The 21,043-nt window shown below is 57.1% G+C and overlaps 1 protein-coding gene across 4 annotated transcripts in view; it reads left to right on the forward strand.

Annotated features, from left to right (window-relative positions):
• ATP2B3 (ATPase plasma membrane Ca2+ transporting 3) overlaps positions 1-21,043 on the forward strand; it is a 65,375-nt gene that overhangs the window by 37,897 nt on the left and 6,435 nt on the right. Inside the window, exons 13-21 of one of the 4 annotated variants that reach the window (XM_055375845.1) lie at positions 522-701; positions 804-891; positions 1,390-1,496; positions 2,661-2,852; positions 4,307-4,520; positions 5,254-5,465; positions 6,713-6,820; positions 9,485-9,667; positions 14,157-14,310. In XM_055375845.1, the coding sequence (XP_055231820.1) occupies positions 522-701; positions 804-891; positions 1,390-1,496; positions 2,661-2,852; positions 4,307-4,520; positions 5,254-5,465; positions 6,713-6,820; positions 9,485-9,667; positions 14,157-14,310 (1,438 nt within the window). Of the gene's footprint in view, positions 1-521; positions 702-803; positions 892-1,389; positions 1,497-2,660; positions 2,853-4,306; positions 4,521-5,253; positions 5,466-6,712; positions 6,821-9,484; positions 9,668-10,381; positions 12,760-14,156; positions 14,311-21,043 lie in introns of those variants that run through there. The other 3 variants (XM_055375843.1, XM_031005800.2, XM_055375844.1) reach the window with 3 other exon arrangements.

Genomic DNA, 21,043 nt, shown 5'->3' on the forward strand with positions numbered 1-21,043 from the left:
AGCCACATACCTCTTCATTTGGGAACTGTCTTCCCTGTCCCCCCACCACTGGGACAATGCCACCACCTCCCAGCCGGTCTCCTGGCTTCCCGCTCTCAACCCCTTGCAGGCTGTTCGCTTTCCACTCAGCACTGGGGAACCTCTTTCTCTCTCTCCAGAATCTAATATGATGCAGGTGGTCCCCAACTTTTAACAATTTTTTAACTTGTTGCAAAGGTGATGCACATTCAGCAGAAACTTTACTTCGAGTCCCATACAACCGTTCTGCTTTTCCCTTTCAGTGCAGGATTCAATGAGTTACATGAGATAATCAGCACTGTATTCCACAATAGGCTTTGTGTTCAATGCTTTTGCCCAACTGTAGGCTAACATAAGTGTTCTGAGCACGTGAATCGGATGGCTTTACTGTCACCTCTGCTGAACCTTGGGCCACCTGCAGATCTGATGGAGGAAGGGGTACTGCCTCAACCCAAAATACGTCTTGCCTCGATGGCCCCACCCACCTCTCTTGTCTCTTCTAGGTCCCTGAAGCTATCCGAAAATGCCAGCGTGCTGGCATCACAGTCCGCATGGTGACTGGGGACAACATCAACACGGCCCGGGCCATCGCAGCCAAATGTGGCATCATCCAGCCCGGGGAGGACTTCCTGTGCCTAGAAGGGAAGGAGTTCAACCGGCGGATCCGCAATGAGAAAGGCGAGGTAGCACCCGGCTGTCTGCCACCCCAGACCCCCCTTCTCCTCACCCCAGCCCCCTGCGTGCCGGCCTTAGCTCTGCAGCGTCCTTGTGCTTCCCCTCCCCAGATAGAACAGGAGCGGCTGGACAAGGTGTGGCCCAAGCTGAGGGTGCTGGCCCGGTCGTCTCCCACCGACAAGCACACACTGGTCAAAGGTAGCCGAGCTCCCACACCCCTTTCCTGGGGTGACCAGCCCGAGGTTCTCTGCTTCCTGACACCAAAAACCAGGTTCCCAAACAGGTCCCCAGGGCCTGCCTAGGAAGCTGGGTCCATTTGTCCCATTAGCCCAGAGCAGCAGGGCAGAGGCCCATGAGGGAACCAGGGTTCGGGGAGGGCCAGTGACTCACTCCAAGTCACACAGTGAGTCTCTAGAAGCAGTGGGTCTAGAGCCAGGGACCCAGGATTGTGTCCCCAGGCCCTAACCAGATCCCTATCCTCCCACCCTGGCCCTGTCACTCAGTGAGATTTGCTTACTTATTTGGGGATAGGAGATGATCCAGGTGATGGGGAGCACAGATAATTGGGACAGTCAGGACGGGGTAATCCCAAAGGGTTTTCACAGCCAACCTACCCCCATAGCTCCCTGGGCAGGGCTACACAGGGTTGTGGTGACAGATGGCCCCAGCCCTGCCCTGCCCTGATCTGTCTTCCAGGGATTATCGACAGCACCACTGGTGAGCAGCGGCAGGTGGTGGCTGTGACAGGGGATGGCACCAACGATGGGCCGGCCCTCAAGAAGGCGGACGTGGGCTTCGCCATGGTAAGCCACCTGGTGCCCGCCCAGCTCACCACGGCAGATGGGGCCTGCATCTGTCCCATGGACATTAGCTTTGTACCAGGAAGCGGGAGCCAGTGTTGGGGCAGGTTACAGAGTGCCTGAAGGTTCTTTCTTTCACATCCTGGCCACTTGGGCCTGCGTGGGCTGAGCCAGTTTTGGGGCAGGTTACAGAGTGCCTGAAGGTTCTTTCTTTCACATCCTGGCCACTTGGGCCTGCGTGGGCTCTGCCAGTCGGGGGACATGTGGTTAAAGGCATCTGCTGTGATGCCCAAGGTGACAGTGGGCCCCAGACATACTGTGGAGAGGAAGGGGAATGGGGGGTGGGGGCTCATCACTGATGGCATTGCCCACCCCCTGTCCTCTCTAAATGGACTCTCAGCCCCAGATGAGGTGAGCAGAGTCCCCAGATATGCTCTTCCTCTGCACTTCCTTCCTGTTGCTCACCCACTGAGCAGGGTAGCCCTGCAGACGCCACCCACATGGCTGGTTGCGGCCCCTCAGTGGCCCCACAGCCACTGAACGCAGCAACCTGGCGAGCCCCTCTCCCTGCCCTACCGAAAAGGAGTGTCACCCAGGGAACCCAGCCCAGTCCTTCCCAGCACCCGTAGCCCAGAAGGGAGCTCCAGCCCAAGCTTCGAGAGGTGGCAGCTCTCACAGGGCCAGGCTTGGGGCAGAGGAGAGGACTGCGCAGCTTGGCACAGCTGCAGCTGCGCCTCCATGGGACAGGGACTCCTCTGCAAAGAGCTGCCCTGCCCAGGGTGTCCCCATGCAGGACTTCCCAGGGCTCCTTAGCCAGCAAGCCTCTCTGGAGTGCTAAGAACAGACCACGCTGCTTGGTGGCCACGTGGTGGCAGCTGGGCTTTATGTGTAAAGCTGTGTTGATGCCATGTCATCAGCACCCTCTGTGTTTATGAGCAAAGCCCCCCCTCACCGTGACATGTGACAACTTACTGTTTGTAGTACAAGAATGTGTTGCATAAAAAAAAACAACAAAAAACAGTGCTGTTCTTGGCTTTGGGGGGCGGGGTGGGATGTTATTCAGAAGGGGAGAGCAGGGAGCCAGCCCAGGCGGGCCAGGTGATCAAGGAGGCCTGGGGAAGGGGCCCCCACAAACACTCTGTGTGAGTGTGTGTGTCACCCCCCCAGGGCATCGCAGGGACTGACGTGGCCAAGGAGGCCTCCGACATCATCCTGACCGATGACAACTTCACCAGCATCGTCAAGGCAGTCATGTGGGGCCGTAACGTCTATGACAGCATCTCCAAGTTCCTGCAGTTTCAACTGACGGTCAATGTGGTGGCTGTGATCGTGGCCTTCACAGGTGCCTGCATTACTCAGGTGGGTACTGGGGGCTGCCATGCCCCAGCTAGGACACCTGGGCTCAGGCCTGAGGGCCAGATTGTGAGACTGAGGGTTTTGTTTTCTTTGCTGCAGGTTATTTTAATTGAGATCAAATTCACATGCCAAAAATTCACCATTTTCAAGTACATAATTCAGCACTCGAATTTGTAGGACATTCACCATGTTGTGCAACCATTGGCTCTATCTAGTTCCAGAAGATTGTCATCATCTTAAAAAGAAACCCTGTGCTCTTGAGCAGTCATTTCCCCATTTCTCCCCCAAACATCCCAGCCCCCAGCAACCACTCACAGGCTTCCTGGGTCTATGGATTTGCCTGTTCCGGACATTTTGTTCCTATGGGATCAAATAATATGTGGCCTCTTGTGTCTGGCATCTCGCTTAGCGCCGTGTTTTCAGGCTCACACACACCGTAGCATAGGGCAGGACTTTCTGCCTTTTCATGGCCTCATAACACTCCACGGCACAGACTGCCACATTATGTATGTCTGTCCTGATGGACACGTGGCTCGTTCCCACTTTTTGGCTCTTGTGAATGGTGCTGCCAGGAGCATCTGTGTATGAGTTTCTGCGTGGGCTATGCGTCCCATGGGAACCCTTTCTCAATAGTCCCATTTTCCCCATTGGTGAGTGTCCAGATTTTCTTCGACCCCCTTAGAAAGGGGGTGCAAATAAATAACTGTTTGTTGCTGACAGGGATTTAAATTGCCTGCTGATCAACTTAGTCTTTTCAAAACAATTTTTTAAATTGAGATAAAAATCACATAACAAACTTCAACAGAACCATTTTAACCTTTTGAAAGTACATAACTCAGAGGTTTATATCCCTCCACTGTCTATTCCCAGAACATTCTCATCACCCCAAAAGGACACCCAGACCCCGTGAGCAGTCACTCTCTACTCCCCAAACCCCAGCCCCTGGCACCCACTCATCTGCTTTCTCTCTCTATGGATTTGTCAGTTCTGGAAGTTTCCTATGAATGGAATCAGACAGTACGTGGCCTTGTGTGTCTGGCTTCTGTGAGGCTGATTTTTAACCAACAACTCAGAGGAGCTGAGAAGGAAGGTCCAGTTCAGAGTTTCTGCCTCCTCCTGCCCCTGAGGTGCAGGAGACAAGGAGAGCAGCCCTCACTCTGTTGCCCCAAATGGCAGACCCCATCGTCGGGCTGTTTTGTGGTCTGGGGTTTTTCACCTCCTGCGAGGGATTTGGAGCACACCTGCTGCCAGGTGAGAGAAGGGAGGCGGGCACGTGACAGCCCAAAGAAAACGCCCCGCTAGCGTAAAGGCGATGTAGGGATGGAGATGTCTGTTTTCATGGGCATGAAATCCTGGTGATGTGGACCCCATGAGGATCCCCCAGGAGCTACTGGGTTTCCACCCCCAACCTTCCCGGGCAGGTGGCCCATGGAAAGGTGACTGCCTCCTCTCCATAGGACTCTCCTCTCAAAGCCGTGCAGATGTTGTGGGTGAACTTGATCATGGACACGTTTGCCTCTCTGGCCCTGGCGACGGAGCCACCCACAGAGTCGCTGCTGCTGCGGAAGCCGTACGGCCGCGACAAGCCCCTCATCTCCCGCACCATGATGAAGAACATTCTGGGCCACGCCGTGTACCAGCTCGCCATCATCTTCACCCTGCTGTTTGTCGGTAGGCTGGCCAGGGGCACCCGGGAGGACTTCGGGACACTGTTGCCACCACCTCGGGCTCAGATTCTGTCTGGTGTGCCTCCCCCTGTGTCTCCGCACCCAGTACGGGGTGGGACGCTGCAGTTCTTGACTGGACAGCACACAGGGGAAGGAGCAGATGGGCCAGGCTAGCAACCCTGCAGCCAGGCCTGCTGGTGGCCTGCAGCTCTTTCTCAAGCCTCTCCTCCCAGGCCCCTGAGCAGCTGAGAAACAGTTCATGTCTTGACATCCTGCCCACAGCTGTGTAGCTGTGTAGAGTAGGCAGCTTCTACCCAGCCCCAGAGTGGCCACGGTAACCCTAGGAACAGAACAGCCCACATTTACCCTGTGAAGATTGCTCCTGTAGAGTGACTGGGGAGCCGTGCTGGAAGCTGTGAGGTGGGTGGGGGGTGACCGCAAGAGAGAGGAAGAGGAGGAGGGCGTCCGAGGAAAGCCAGCCTTAAGAACTTCCCTTCTTAATCTCTTCCTTCCTGCCCTCAGGCTCAGGGTCTGGCCCCTGGCCCAGAGGGGTCTCAGGACTCTGGTTGGTTGAGCCTGGGGTGGGTGTGGCTGCCTTGGGCCTTGGTCGTGAGCTGGAAGTGGCCATCCCCTGGGACAAGAGACCCATCTCGCGAGCTACACACCGCAGTCTCGCTCCTGAGTAATGCATCATGCGCTGAGATGACTGTGCCTGAGTGGGGAATGTTGCTTTCCAGGGGAGCTCTTCTTTGACATCGACAGCGGGAGGAATGCGCCCCTGCACTCGCCACCCTCAGAGCACTACACCATCATCTTCAACACGTTCGTCATGATGCAGCTCTTTAACGAGATCAACGCCCGCAAGATCCACGGTGAGAGGAACGTGTTCGACGGCATCTTCAGCAACCCCATCTTCTGCACCATCGTTTTGGGCACTTTCGGGATTCAGGTAGGAGGGGCGGCTCCATTCTTGACCTCTGCCACTTGCAAAAAGTGGAGGTGGTGGGCTTCAAGACCCCTCGTCCACCCCTAGTACTGGCCTCCCCACCTCCACTCCCAGAAGGAACCCCACCCCACCTGGCTTTCCTGTAGCCCCCATCCTCTCTGCATGTCAGAGAGGGCCTTCTTCATCTTCCAAACATTGCTGGCCTTGCCCTGGGTGAGCGCACTGGCTTCCAGAAGGGTTTCGTGAGCCTTCATCAGAACGAAGTTTTCTCACAGATGCTGGAAGGAGTCCTCCCTGGCTCCCTCTAGGTCTGCCATTCCCATTTCTAGCACTTAATTCCTTGGCATGAGGCTGCCATAACTCCAGAAGTTTCTTTTGGAGATGCTCTCTGTGCCCAGTGCTGACACACTAACCTCTGCTTCCCACAGTGCTGTGGACAGGCTGGTCAGCCCCACTGTCTAGGAGGGGCTAAGTGTTCTAAAATATAGTGTATTTGTAGAAAAATTGAGGTATAGTAAGGCCAAAAGGTCAAGAGACAGTTGCCACTGAAAGACAGTTTATGACTCACAGACCCCAAGAGGAGGGCACATGCCACACCATAGGGGCCCACATGGGAGAGCGCCAGGCAGGAGGTGGGGTGTGAGAGCTGTGGACAAGAGCCTTTGCTGTGGCTCCCTGGGGGAGGAGCGGGTGAGGCAGGGCTGGTAGGCTCAGGACTGGCTAGGTTGCGTCATTACAGCGGTTCCAGGGCATACGGGTGCTCCCTGGCTGTCTGGTACCTGGTCCTGGGTAATGAGCGCAAGGGGATAGTGGCCCGGAATGTGACAGTCCAACAGAGGATGGGGTCAGTTTGCATTTGGACAGCTTGCCCCTGCAAATTGGATGCCTCCCGAGGAGGCAGGAGGCCAAGACAAGGTGACCCCAGCAGGTTCTAGGGTCCTCCAGAATGAGGCATGTCCAGCGTGCCCGCAGGGTGGATGTCACAGCCTCCGTCTTGCTGAAAATAGGAGCATGGTCAGTGGAGCTGGGCCCCACTCCAAGGCTGGAGTCAGTAGGTGCCTGCCACCCAGGGGCGCTGGGGGCCATGCGCTGCTCTGTCATCGCGCCCCCGGCCTTGTGGTCCTCTCACAAGGAGCAGCCCGTGCAACTGGGGGAACCAACCAGGGTGGCTGGGCCTTCAAGGGGTTGGAGGACAAGGGTGGCTCAGGAGCCGCGGCTGGACCTGCCTCTCTCCCACTTGCCCTTCGCAGATTGTCATCGTCCAGTTCGGCGGGAAGCCCTTCAGCTGCTCCCCACTATCCACAGAACAGTGGCTCTGGTGCCTGTTTGTTGGTGTTGGGGAGCTGGTCTGGGGACAGGTGAGTGACAGCCCTGCCCCTCATTTCAGACGGCCCTGCAGGCAGCTTCTGTGATGGGCCCACTTGCCCTAACCCTGCTTCAGAGCCCTGGGGTCCTCACCCTAGGAAGCACACTGAGGGCTCAGGCCTGTGACACACCAGGACCCAGGGACAGGCCACAAGGGAAGGTGTCAGCAAAAGAATGCAAAGGAACATGGCTGGGATGTGACAGGGCCCAGGAAAGCTCCCTTTTCTATGATAAGAGCCAAAAATTGCCCCTTCAAATTGGGTGGGTAGCTTGGGAAATCCCCACATATTTTAAATCAATCAAACAGCACCCTGATCAATAATCCATGGGGCGAAAAGAAAGTCTCCAGAGAAATTAGGAAATATTTTGACCTGATGGAAAGGACAGAGAGTCCCACATCGAGCTCTGTGGGCTGCAGCTGAAGCCGCACACTGGGAGGTTTCTAGGACCCCACAATTAGATCAGGAAGAAACAGCCTGGGTATTTAGGATCCGCTTATCTCTGTCTTCATCAGCTCCGACTGCCATAGCAAAATACCATAGAGTGGGAGGCTTAGACAACAGACACTTACTTTCTCGAAGTCCCGGAGGCTGGATATCCGAGGCCAGGGAGCCAGCGGGGCCAGTTCCTGGTGAGGGCTCCTTCCTGGCTTGCAGACAGCCGCCTCCTCACTCTGTGCTCACATGGTGGACAGGGGGAGCAAGGTCTCTGGTGTTTCCTCTCCTAGGAGCATTAATCCAGTAGGATCAGGGCCCCACCTTGGTGACCTCATTTAACCTTGATCACTTCCTTACTCCAAATCCAGCCACACTGGGCACTAGGACTTCAACACATGAACTGGAGAGCACAGTTCAGTCCGTAGCATTCCGGCTTTTCCTTTTTTTTTTTTTTTTTTTGAGACAGGGTCTTGTTCTGTTGCCCAATGTGGAGTGCAGTGGTACAATCACAGCTCACTGTAGCCTCGAACTCCCAGGCTCAAGTGATCCTCCTATCTCAGCCTCCCAAGCAGCTGGGACCACAGGCACATGCCACCACACCAGGCTAAGTTTTGTATTTTTTGTAGAGATGTGTTGTGCCATGTTGCCCAGGCTGGTCTTGAACTCCTGACCTCAAGTGATCTGCCTGCCTCAGCCTCCCAAAGTGCTGGGATTACAGGCGGGAGCCACCATGCTCGGCCTGGCTTTTGTTTCTTGATCTCTGTGCCCGCCACAGGGGCTGCTGCAGGTGCTGCAGATGCCAGCCTTCTTGCTGGCCCCGGCATTAGTGTCCTCGGGGACAGCCCACCCAGTTCCTGTTTCATTTTCAGAATTCTCCTTTCCCTCTGCTACTGCACCTCACCTCCGAATCACACTTGAACCTGGTTGCTCCATGGAGTCCCTTCACTTCCCGAAACCTGGACTCTAACCACAGCCCAGAGGGGTGCCAGGCCCTCTTCTTGCTCTTCAAGCTCCCAGGCCACTGGCCTTCTGGTCCCCACAGGAACGTGGCACCAGCCTGTAGCTCAGCCTCTCAGGGCTACTGGGTTGTCCTTTTCATTTTTAACCTTGTTCAGTTACAAAGATAAAACATGTTCAAGTGAAAAACGAAAAGAAGGGAATCTCTGTGAACCAGTCCTCAAGTCCCCTCCTGGCCATATTCGACAAATACACTGGCATAGACACACAAGACAGACGAGACGTCTTGTTCTAGAACTCCAGATGCCCATCATCCCTTTCTGTGGCTTCCCCTGCGTCCTTCTAGACTGTTCCCCCCACTTCCCAGTGGCCTACAATATGCGAAGCCATGCCCTCTCTTTACTCCTGCCAGGCTCCTTATCCAGTCACCCTTTCCAGCTGTCACCCTCCTTGTCACCTCCCACCCTCCCTAGCCCCCAATGCACAGGTCTTCTCTAGGCTGGTGTTCCTCCAGGAGATGCCCTCTCCAGGAGAGACTAGGCCAGAGCTCCAGCTGTCCTCTCCCAGGGGAGTTGCGCAAACAGCACCTGTGTCTCCCAGCAACGGTGTGGAGCGACATGCAGGGAGTATTGCCAACCAGGGCAGCTCACCCAGGCCCCGGTGTCCAGGGCTTTTCTTGCAGTGGTTCACAGACCCATGCTGTGGTCACATGGCTGGCCTCCATCTCCAGCCCTCTGGAGGTCCAGCTGTTAGTGTAGACTACGGGGCACGGTCCCCAGCCCCCTGCCCCAGTGAGCCATGCTGCTCTCAAGCAGGATGTTCCAGGGGCTTAGCGATCCCTCCCAGGAGCCCTTGCTGCACCACGTTCCACTCGGGCCACTCCCCAGGCCCTTTGGCTGAATGGAGCTCCATGGAGGATCCGCTTATCTCTGTCTTCATCAGCTCTGACTGCCATAGCAAAATACCATAGACTGGGAGGCTTAGACAACAGACACTTACTTTCTCGAAGTCCCGGAGGCTGGCCCAGAGCTCCACGTACTCCTGAAAATGCATCTCAGCCCCCCGGGGGAACACTACGCCAGTTCTCCAAGGGCTGCCAGTTCCCGGGGGGACTGCTCTAGCTTTACTCCCTTTGCTTAGTCACAAAAACAAATGACATCCTTTGGAAGAAGGAGGCCGGCATCTCCCTCTGGAGAGGGACCTTACGCCAGGCAGATGCTGCTCAGCCCGGTTCTCACGGCCACTTCCGTGTGGCTCCCCCAGGTCATTGCCACCATCCCCACCAGCCAGCTCAAGTGCCTGAAGGAAGCCGGGCACGGGCCCGGGAAGGACGAGATGACCGACGAGGAGCTGGCCGAAGGCGAGGAAGAGATCGACCACGCCGAGCGGGAGCTCCGCAGGGGCCAGATCCTCTGGTTCCGGGGCCTGAACCGGATTCAGACGCAGGTAAGCCCCGCCTCGCTCTCGCCCTGGCACTTCCACCCCAAGAGGGTAGAGGCAAGCTGGCCAGCAGCAGCCGAGAGCCAGCCGTCTGCACCCGACACCCACAGGGAAATCCTTTAGTCTTGCTGCCAAGGTCACAAAAGCAGCTGCCAGTGTCCCCTTTGCCATTCCCGGCTGTGCCCGCTGATGGCTGTGGCACTGAGGTCGCCTCTCCCTGACAGCTCCTTCAGAGCCCAGGCATCCCCTGTAGCTAAAGGTGTGTGTGGGTGACTAATGGCTCTCTCAGAGGCACAGGCCAGCACCGTCCTCATCACTGCTGGGGCTCCCTTTACTTGGTGGGAACGGCCCCAGGTCATAGGCAAGTGACATTATCGGGAAGAGAGGCCCATTTCAAACAGCCACCAGCGAGCTCAAGTTTCACTGGATGACACTGTAAATGCGATGGGGAGACTTCATTTGGGAAGTGGACTCTGGCCACCGAGTTGGTCCTTTCTGGTCATCCAAATCACCAAGGGTTAGGGCCGGCCAAGACCAAGGGCGTCAGCTGTGTTCCTCTTTGAAGTCAGATGGCCACCACTGCCACCAGTATCAGGCACTTGCCAGAGCTACCATGCTCCCTTGTTCCCATCTCCTCCCAGCCAACAGTTTTGCCAGAATGCTCCAGACTCGCTGTGTCTCCACACCCCTCCCTGGAACTCTCTTGTGATCCCACTACAGCCTGGCCTCTGCCCACCACTCCCCAGAAACGGCGCTCGCCTAGGCCTGCGAGGCTCCCTTCCGGCTCGTGGGGTCGGGCTGTCCCTGCATCGTTCCTGCCTGCTGTGGGCACTGCCTGGAGACTTGCTGTCCTCACCCGCCTGGCACCCCCACCTCCTGCTCAGCCCTCGCCCCACCCTGCTGTGGCCCTTGAGTGCTGAAAATCCTGGCCGGGGAGGAAGAAAGGGCCCATGGGGACCCCACCTGCGGCCTGGTCCCTCTCCCACCGCAGCCCCTGCAGCCTCTCCTTCATGGCCTGCCCCTCCCCCAGCAGCCTCCAGAGGGCCACCCAGCATGCTTCACACTCCACCTCCTTCTGCAAGGCCTGGGCCACCATCTCTCAGGTCACAGCCATCACTCCCTGCCCCTCCAGGCCCTGTCCAGGATCCCCAGTTGCAATGCCCCTGACATGGAGCGACTGACCCTCCTCCCTGAGGTCCTGCCAGAGTAAGGACACCACTGCACACTTGGCTGCGGAGCCAGGGCCCGCCTGAGCCACCAGCCCCAGCTCAAGCAGGAATAGGCGGGGCCTGAGGCCACACCCCTTCCCACGGTCTGTCACACATCACCAAGGGCCTGTCCCAAAGAATCATCCATGCAACTTGCACAAAGCTGTTCTTGGTGCCCTGGGTCCTGTGTTCCCTCCCAGTGGTCTCAAGGGCCGAGTCTCAAGGGACCCAGCCTCAGGGCAACCCCACTCCCTGGGCCTCAGCCTCCTTTGCTTGCCTTGGCTCAGCTCAGCCCCTCCAACACCACCCTCTGCAGTGGGACTGGTGGAGCCTCTCTCCATTGTCCTAAGGATGAAGTCCACGCTCCTGACCATGGCCTTCAAGCCCCTACCTCTTGGTGTCACCCCAACCTTCCCGCACTCCTGCACCCCCGGCTGCCTTTCCAATCATGCCCTCTGCCCGCCTGTGCCACTGCACCTCCCCAACTCCCGCTGCGTCCCCTGGGCCCTCATGCTTACAAAGCCCTCTTTGACTCCTCTCACTCTCACCACGGGCTCCTTGCAGAACTTTCCAGAGCTACAGAGTCCCCAGAGACCACGATCACGCAGGGCTAGGTCAAGGGGCAACAAAGAACTCCACATTTCAAGAGCCCCCCAGGGGTCCAAGGGGCCTCTCCAGCTGAGAACCGGGAGACGAGGCTGGCATCCTAGGCACCGAACACAGCGTAGCCTGGGAAGGATGTGTTAGGTCTGGACTCTGAACACTGTCACCTGTACCCTGGCCTGGCCAGAACACAGAGAGCCCCGGTGAGGAAGGGGAGCAGGCTTCGTCGCCAGATGGCCTGCGTCTCCCCTCCCATGTGCAGGGGCTACTGCCTCAAGCACAATGCTCGGACAGGCCAGGGGTGCAGCACAGATAGTCTGTTCTCGTTCCCTGCAATAAATATTTCTGCGCTAAATCTTAAACACATCAAATGTTAGAGGCAGCATTCACATCTCCCCCAGTGTCCTCCTAGCGGCCCAACTGTGCCTTCTATGAGACCATGCCTATGAGCCCCCCAGCTGCCCCCAGATGGGCTCTTATCTATCGTACCCCTGTTGTGCTACAGAGCCCAGAGCTGCCCAAGCCTGGGGTGGGGGGTGAGGACAGCAGGACCTTGCCCCTCGGCGGCCCACTTCACTCCTGCCGCTGCAGCCGAAGGCGATGTTAGGTTTTCCGGCAGCTGAGACAACAGCCCTGCCCTGACCTGAAGCATCAGTGGTGTCAGTGGTACCCTGGCCACCTGTGTGTCTCGTGTCCTCTGTATGTGGGGGCCGCTGCAGCCTGGCTAGTAGAAGCGAGTCCCATCAGTTAGAGTCTTAGAGTTCCAGGCTGTTCCAATTGTCGGTGCTCACAGAGACACGGGCTGCAGAGTCCCCTGGTTTACGTATGAGGAAACAGGGTGCACTCTTTCCCCTTGGCACCAGCCGATCCGACTCTTCCACGGGCTCCTGACCCCCATGGCTTTTCGCTTTGACTTTGTCACATCCAACTCACCATGTTTCTCAGGAATGCTGAACCAGTCGGTTCTTTTAGCCAGCTATGTAAGAGCAGCTGCTCTCTTTGATTTGAAACACCTGCTTGAAAAATGGAGCCAAAGCTTGGGAGAAGCCCGTCAGGTTGTACGTATGCCCCAAGCCAAGAAAAACATTTCCTAGGCAGCTGGCCCCAGGTTTCTGCTTTTTGGGAACCACAAAATCGCTCCCCAGATTTTGGAGGCCGGCACAAGCTTTTCTGTTGCTAAGTGAAGGCATTTTGTAACCTGCTCGCACCATGGTTCCATACTAACATATCAACGCACCAGATGGACAGGGTGTCATTCCAGAATAAAAGAGTCCTTCAAACCCAGAACATGTAGCTTTCTGAAGCGCTCATGACTCGGTCTGTCTTTTTTGCATCCCATTATAATGCAAAGAGAAGCTTCGTCAGCAACTGGGCCTTGCTCCTGGCTCAGCTCTTGGGCTTCCAGGTATGGGGTGGTGGCGACTGTGGTATTGTCACTGATGTGGCTCTCCCACTGGGACACCATCTGTAGCCAGGCCAGACCAATGCAAATCTGAGGCAGGAAAGGCATCTTTCCTATCCCTCATCGCTTTTGCCGCAGCGAGAGTCCTCTCCTGAACCTAGACAGGAGACCCCCCCCCAGCAAGCCACCGCGACGCCATCACATCAACCATCCTCCTTCCGTGCGCTGACAAACTCAGTATGCGTTCCTCACGGTCGCAGCAAGTGCCATGAGGTTCCCCTTGTGACAAGCAAGCGAGTGGGATGTGCTGGGCGGAAGGGGACTGGGCAGGCTGAGAAGAAGGAGGAGTCCTTTCCACAGCGCGTCAAAGGCTGAAGTGGCGTACATCCTCATTTTGGCCGGTGCAGGGGGAGTCTGAACACTCAAGCTGCCTTCTTCCGCGAAGCCCTGGCCCGTTTCAAGACACCCAGGTGAACCTGGTGGCCACCACATAGCACTGCAGGGCTCGGGCTGGAGCAGGTAGCTTTGGGCTCCAGATGCGCACACTGGCTTTGCTGTTCACATCATCTCCAGTGAGACGGACATGAGTCCCCATCCCAGCCAAGGGCAGGTCAGGAAATCCAAAGACACTGGGTCAAGGCCCTCCTGCGGGCCTCAGTTTCCCCAGCCTTGCTTCCCCTTCAATTTGTAGGAAGCTGTAAGAGTGGGGACAAAGCGAAGCCACGGCTGCCAGTCGGTGGGAAAACCCCCTCCTCCGCTAGGTCCATTCTTCTGCTGAAGTTTCGAGGGGGCGCCCCCTGCCCAGTCACTCAGATGAGCCACAGAAGCTGGCGGAGACGGGCAGGCGGATGGTGCATGGGGCATAAGTCCTCCGGGTTTAGAGGAAGCAGGGCGGGTTCTAATAGGAGAGTGTGATGTCCCTCAGGTGTGTTGGAGAGGAAAAAAAAGGTTGACAACTATGAAGTACTTCCTGACAAGTGGCTTGCAAGGGGCATTTCTGACATGTTTGCAGTGTGCCCGGACTTGTGACCCCCTTCCCTTCCCAATCTCATGACCACTTACCATCTGCTCAGCAAACCCTCTCTCGGTGGGTGGCACAGAGGCTGGCCTCAGTCAGGGCCCTGTCCAAACATCGCCAGCTCCCAGTGAGCGGGGTGACCCGATGAGGCTTTGCTGTCACCCTATGTGCCCAGTGGTGGCCCCTATCCTCGCCCAGCCCTCCCCTCCGTGATAGCCTGGACAACAGTGCAAGCCAAACTTTATCTCATTTTCTCTCCCACAGATGGAGGTAGTGAGTACCTTCAAGAGAAGCGGTTCAGTTCAGGGTGCTGTGCGCCGGCGGTCTTCGGTCCTCAGCCAGCTTCATGACGTAACCAATCTTTCTACCCCTACTCACGCAATTCTCTCTGCTGCCAATCCTACCAGTGCTGCTGGGAGTGAGTCTTGACTTCCCTTTTCTCTCATAAATGGCATCTCTGGGGAAGAATAAGCCTCCCCAGCTCGGCCTTCTCTCTTTTCCAGTCTTGCATTCCGCTCACCGTGGCTTTTCTGTTCTTTCTTTACCGCCCTGTCCAGTCCTTCCCGCCCAGACGGTGTCTCTCGAAAGCCATATTCTTTTATGAAACGTATTCAACCCATGGCACTTCCGGACCTCCCGTTCTTTGCTTTGTTTGGTTTTTCGGTTTGTGTTTAGTGCTCCTTGTGCCATTGGTTCTCTTTTCTTGAACTCGTCTGCCTTTACCGATGGTTCTTCGTGAACTTGGGCCGCTTCTGGGGGTGTCTGGTGTCAGGCTAGGGCCTTGCTCGGTGTTCAGTGGTGCAGCATCAGGGCAGCACGCGGGCTCAGGGCCGCCTTCCCGGGGCTGGAGCGGTGGCGGGTGCTTTTCCCACACTGCTTGCCACAGAAGAATCTAGCCCACGTACCCAGGAACTGGAGCGGTGCTTGCAGCATCCTCCTTGAAGTGGTTTCCTAAGGATGCCGCTGTCACCTGTCCCCAGGTGGGCTCAGTGCTGGCCAATCACTACTGCACAGGTGGTGCCTGCCCTGTAGGCCTTGCCCCAAGCCACCGGGTGTTAGAGGTTTCCCGAGAACTGGCACTCAGAGGCCTCTTCAAGACGTTGCCAGGAAAATTTCCCACCATGTTGGTCACAGTTTAAAGAGAACCCAGGGGCTGTCCTAAGGAGGTAGAAACTTCCATAATTGCTCACATCTTTTTACAAAGACAAAGGGAAGGCCACTCTACCGCTGACCCCACCACCCTGATGGGAGAGAATGCAGGGAACCCAGTGGGCCCAGCCAGGCAGCCTGCTTTTTCCAGCAAACTCAAGAGAGTTTATACACCAAAGAGTAAACCTTCGCGCGTGGGCCCAGAGCCTTTGCCAGGATGGTTCTATGCTACCTCTTTCCTTTCCTTCTAGCAAGCCCCCGAAGCGCTCCCCTCTGCCAACACGAACACGCCACTCCCCTGCAGGTGGGAGTCCTTAACCACGCCTTTTTCCATCACAGACTCTTCCAGCTTGATTGCTTTTCTTTTCCTTTCTTTTTTTTTTTTTAGGAACTGGTGAGAGGTCCCTGGTGGGGGTCACCCCTCCTCTTGCATAAGCTGTCATTTTGGGCCACTCTGTCCTTTAAGGAAGGGAGGAGGCCCATCCTGTCCCCCTTGGGAACAGAGCACGAGCACGCACACACACACACACACACACACACTCCTTCTCCAAACCACAGGCCACGTACACCTCCAGCTTGCTCCACACTCATCATGGGGCCACCTACCCTTGTCACAAATATTGGCTGACACCGTGGCAGTTGGGCTGAAAAGCAGTCGGCGCCTCCAGTGCCCTAGACGTGGGCCCAAAGGGGCCTCGCCGCCACTCCACCCAGAGAGGCGGACAGGAGGCTCTGCCAAGTCAGTTAAAGCCAGAAATGATTCGTGGCCTCCCAGCACCTTCCTTCCTGGGAGCTGAGGGCAGCAGGGGGCATGGCTGTGCCTCCGCCTCCCTCCCCCTTGACTTCCTCCGTATGTCTCTTTGCTACCTCTCTCTGTGCTTCCTGTCTGTCTGTCCATTTGCCCATTTGTTGAGTTAAGGGGAAGGCAGCCACCACGGCCCCACTCCACGCGTTCCTCGAGCCTTCTCTACAGCTCTGGCCTCATCCCACCCCAGGACCAGCTCCTTGTCCCTCTCCAGGTCCAGCCCAGCCTCTGTGGGGCCTGCTGTCTTTTCTCCCTCTGGATTCCTCCTGCTTCCTCCCTGGGGCAGCCTCTTGCTCCTCTCTTCCTTGGCTCCTAGCACTTCCTTCCTGCCTTCATTCTGTGGCCATCTGTCCCCCTCCTCCCCACCTCCGGAGCCTGGCAGTGCCGGGTAAGTAGAGTGGGAGAGACGCCACCCCTCCTGCTGTTCACAAGCTATTCCATGGGGGCCCTAAGTGGCGGATAGCCAGAAGGAGGGCGGCTGTCCCTTGCACACTGTGTGCTCCAGCAGAAGGTGGGTGGCAGGGCCCTCTGAAGAGGCCCATCCCAGCTGAACATCAGCATCCCAGAAAGGACTCTGCCGTGGAGGAAGATGCTGGCTGGGGACCTGGCAACACCAAGGACATGCCCACTTCTGGAAGCCACCTGCCAGAACCACCTCCTGCCATCATCACAGTGCAGCGGATTGGTTTAGAACTCAGAACCCAACCCCCACTCCACGCTTCAAGGACCCCAAGCAATCACCAAGCCCAGCACTCTCATCCTAGAGATCAGGGGAAGGAGGTTGTCCCCAAGGGCCAGGACCTGCACTGGGTCCCACAAGCAGCCAGGCCTGGCAGAGTGGGGACTAGCACCAGCGCCCACCTTCTACTTGGAGCTTTCTGGTGGATGAGAGATGCTCTGAAGGCTGTGACGGAGCTCCCCTAGACAAGAGGGCTGCCCCAACTAGGCCTGCAGGGGCGTCAAGTCACGTGGTTTCCTAAGGCAAACCCACAGTTTCCCATCCTCTTTGCCTGCTCCAGGCCAGGCTGCCTTTCAGTCCACCAGGAGTCTGGGGCCTTTCTGGGCACTGGAGCTGCCTCCATCCCAAGCCTTTCCTACTAAGGACCTCAGGTCCTCCAGAGAGAAGGGCTGGTGGTTGGTAGCATGACATCCCCTCACCCTGTGCCCCTGGGGCCAATGCAGGAAGTAGCAAGGGGGTGGCTAGGAGGGGTCGAGAGATTTGGGATCGCTGGGGCTCAGTGCTCACACACTCGAGCCCTCCCCACCCTGTCTAACCTCCCACACCTTTGCTGCTTCTGGACTCAGGAGTCCCAACACAGGCCCCATCCCTCCTCTGCATGCATTGTCAGACTGTGCCGGCCACAACTTCTGACCCCCAGCTCCAGGCAGCCTCCACTGCCCCTCCCCTGCCCAGCCTGGTGACTACCCCACACCATGCCCCAACCACACACTCACACACCGAGGCCACAGTATCACCCTCCCTGTTGGGTGTCCATATTCCGGAGAGCTGGTCAGGGACAGCTGGTTCAGTCACTCGGGTCTACCAAGGGCAGCAGGCACAGGGGGCTGCGCGTCTGCCACTAGGAGGCACGGGAGGGTGCGCGATCATTTGGAAAGCCCCATCAAAGCCACTTGAGAGGCCTTTTATGTCTGTTTTCCACTGGGACACACAGACAAACCCCAGCCACGCATCCAAAGTCTATCCTTCCAGCAGCGCCACACCAGGCCTGTGTGAGATGCTTACTGTTGGAGTCGTTCCTGAGATGCTTCCTGACCTGGCCCAGGAAAGGAGCAGGGGTTAGGCAGCGGGCCATGAGTCTGGTCCCATGTGGCCACCGGGGGTCCCTCAGGGCCGTTTAGTTCCAGTTAATCATGCTGGAAACAGATCACAGCAGTTGCTTGGTTTTATTGGCTTTGGCAACATGAAAACCGTGTGGCCAAAGGGGCCAAACCGGGCCACGTGAGTCCCAGGCTTTCCCTGGACACTCCTTTCCAGGGCCCAGGGCGACATGCTCACCACATGCACAGCTCCGTGGTGGAAGGAGTCTTGTTTTCTGGAGTTTGCTCCATTCTCAGGAAGGTCATGTGCTTTGAGCCAAGCCTCCCTACCTGGTTTCTGGGAACGGTGTATTGGCATTTTTTCTCAGATCTTGGACAGTCTGCACCCTGCCTCCATGCTGGAAGCAGTAGCAACCCTCCCCCAAGAGCCCTGCCCTAGGCTTTCCTGGAACCCTGGGCCCTACCACAGGGGAATGCCCTTCCAGGCAATCCCTAAAGTAGGCACCAGAACGCAGCCTAGGGCAGACCCCAGAATCCCTGGTCCAAGGCCCTCCCCATCAGGCACTCCAAGTGTGGACTCCCAAGCTGGGAACCAGGGCCAGAGACCTCCCAAGACTAATTGGAGGTCCCGCAGCTGGATTCAGCCAGTACAGAGGCAAGGGCTCAGCTGGGCCTTCCTCCTGGGTCCTCTTTAGTCCGACCACCCGACACTGACTCGCCGCACCCAGGTCAGTTCAGCTTGCTGGTGTTGGGAGCACAGGTCTAGGCTCACACGGTCCTGGGCATGAGTGTGCACACAAGGCGGGAGGCAATTTTCATGAAACTTGCCAGCTGCAAGCGGTTCTGGCTTGCCAACACACACAGAGCCATGTCTTGTCTTTTCCGTTCTTTGGTTCAATTCCTTGGGGAAAGAGCCAGCTGTGGAGTTTGCATTTTCATTTTTCCTAATTCAAGCATGTGACATCCCCATGGAGCAGAAAGGGGCCTTCCCCTTGCTCTTCCCCCACATAGAGAAGTGAGGCCGAAGCCATCTTCTCCTCAGTGTTCAGGCTATCTGAGCTTGGCTTCTCATTGCCCGAGTTGACTGATGGTTCATATTGCCACAGGCTCTTGAGGACACCTTTGTCTCGCTTTCAAGTTGTGATTCACCTTCACGCCTACAGGGGTTGTTTTGAGCCTGGAAACCCTAAAGTTCTTGACGAGAAGTTCCCCATGGGTCTCCCTGGCTGCCGTGTTCAGAATCTGCTCTAAATTCAAAGCTCAGATGCCTGGGGAGCTGACAGGTCCCTGCCTCCGAAGGAAGGTTCTGGACCAGTGGTTGGTGCTGAGCAGTGGATAGGTAGGGAGGAAATCGACCAGAAGCATCCGAGTTCTGTGAACCCTAGCGGCTGAGACTGAGTAGAGAGCATGGAGCCCCTCGGGTCGGCTGGTGCCCAGCACAGAGGCAGCAGGATAGGGCTTGTTTCTGCTTGAGGAATTAGAAGGAAGAGTGAGAAGGTGTCAGGCACAGCTTCTGTCGTTTCGTTGTCACTGCGGTCAGGAGTCTTTGCTTTGATTGTTCTCTTTTCCTTTCCTTTTTCTACTCTTCTCGGTCCTTCGCTTGTCTCCCTGCTTCTGCGGCCTTTCTCCACCCTCATCCTCCTCCCCAGCCCTGCACTGCAAACTCCAGCACTTGAAGGCTAACCAGGGGCACGTCTCCCCATGCACAAGGCGGGCACCTCCACTCCAGCTGGCCGGCAGTGGCATCGCACATGGCACTCCACACCTGCACCCCTTCCGCTTTGGCTCAGTGTGGCCAGGGATGGGCCTTGTCAGTCTGCAGCGTCACCCGCCCTGTGTAAGGCTCAGAACTGCTCATACACGCAAGTCAGGAGCCCGGGCCAAGCCCACAGCACCTAGCATGTCTCCTCTGGGCAGCTGGTAACAAACTGCCCGGGACAGCCTCTCTAAGGATGCGTACTTGAGCTAAGTTCAGAGGAAGGAGAAAGGCCAGCCAGGCAGCAGAAAGGGCAGGGGTCATGGCTCCGGGGAGCCCCTGCGTGGGGTGTTCAGAAACAGCTCCAGCCGGCTGGGCATTGCAAAGTGGGCAAAGAGCTATGCGGAGGGCCGAAGCCAGCACAGGAGGCTGGTGCAAAGCCGTGTGGGCCCCAGACATTCAGCCCCGTCCACTGAGCCCCTGCTGGGTGCAGCGAGCCAGACAGACAGACCCCTGCCCCAGGGGGATTACCTTCCAGTGAAAGGTGGATGGATGTAGGCGGCACTTGAAGGAAGGAGCAGAAGTGGGCACCATACTGCTGGGGAAGACAAGAGTGAGGGGAGCCTTCCTGGTGTGGGGTGCAGCCACAGCAAAGGTCCCCAGGTGGGATGTGCTGGAGGCTGAGGGGTAAAAGAGGGCAGAGTGAGAAAGACCGGGGCAGGCTCCGAGGGCCACAGCCAGTGAAGGGCTTGTAGCGGGGGAGACCAAGACACGCTCTGGTTTTTGGGCCGCCGTGCTAAGGGCATGGAGGGGTGGGGGCGAAGTGCAGGTTCTGGATGGCGTTTGAAGGGAGCCGCGGGGCTGGGGCCGGGAGGGTTGGGCCTGCTAAGTTTGAGACCCAGCTTAGATGCCCAAGTCTGGAGCCGGAGCTGAGAGGCTGTTAGCCGACAGGTGGAATGGAAGGCTGAGAGCCAGAAGAGAGTACCTAGACCCAGAGGAGGGGCCCTCGGGTGTCAGGGATGGGAGAGGAGGAGGGGCTGGAGCAGTGTCAGACAGCGCTGGGGGACTGTGAGGAGTAAAGGACTGTGGCCTCTCAGGGCCATCAGCCATGATGGGGAATGGAGAAGTGTGGCAGAGGGAGACAGCAGGAGGACACAAGGAGGTGGGGACACACAGTGGGGAGCCACCTCGCCTCACCCGGATGAGATGGGGAGTCCTCCAGCCCAACCTGACCCTCCTAGGGGCATCTCTCCATGAAGAGTGTTTTCATTTCCTTTCTTTTTAAATTGTCACAGTAAAACGGGCTTTTGGGGGTACAGTTCAATGAATTTCCACACAGCCAGGACACGGGCCAGTTCCATCGCCTACTGGAAGGTTTAGAGCCAGATGGGGGACCAAGAGTCTGACTCGGCAGCCGGAGAGAGCTCGGAAACTCCACCTAGAGAAGGGACAGGAAGGATGGAGGGCTTTGATGGTGGGGGTTGGGGTCCCAATGTGACCCCAGGGCCCCAGGCAGGACATAGCAGCAGCAATGGAGGTGAGGAGAGGCTCAGATGTGGAAGATGCTTTTGAGTTAGGGTAGGGCCCACAGGACACGTGGATGTCTGGTACATAGGGTCAGGGGGTCAAAGTGCCTCTGAGGTTTGGCCAGAGCCCTGCACTGGGATGGGAAGGCTGCTGGTGGGCAGAGTTCAGCTGGAGCACTGGTAAGAGTCCTCCTTA

This window comes from Gorilla gorilla, chromosome X (genome assembly GCF_029281585.2).
Source record: "Gorilla gorilla gorilla isolate KB3781 chromosome X, NHGRI_mGorGor1-v2.1_pri, whole genome shotgun sequence".
NCBI classification, from domain to species: domain Eukaryota; kingdom Metazoa; phylum Chordata; class Mammalia; order Primates; family Hominidae; genus Gorilla; species Gorilla gorilla.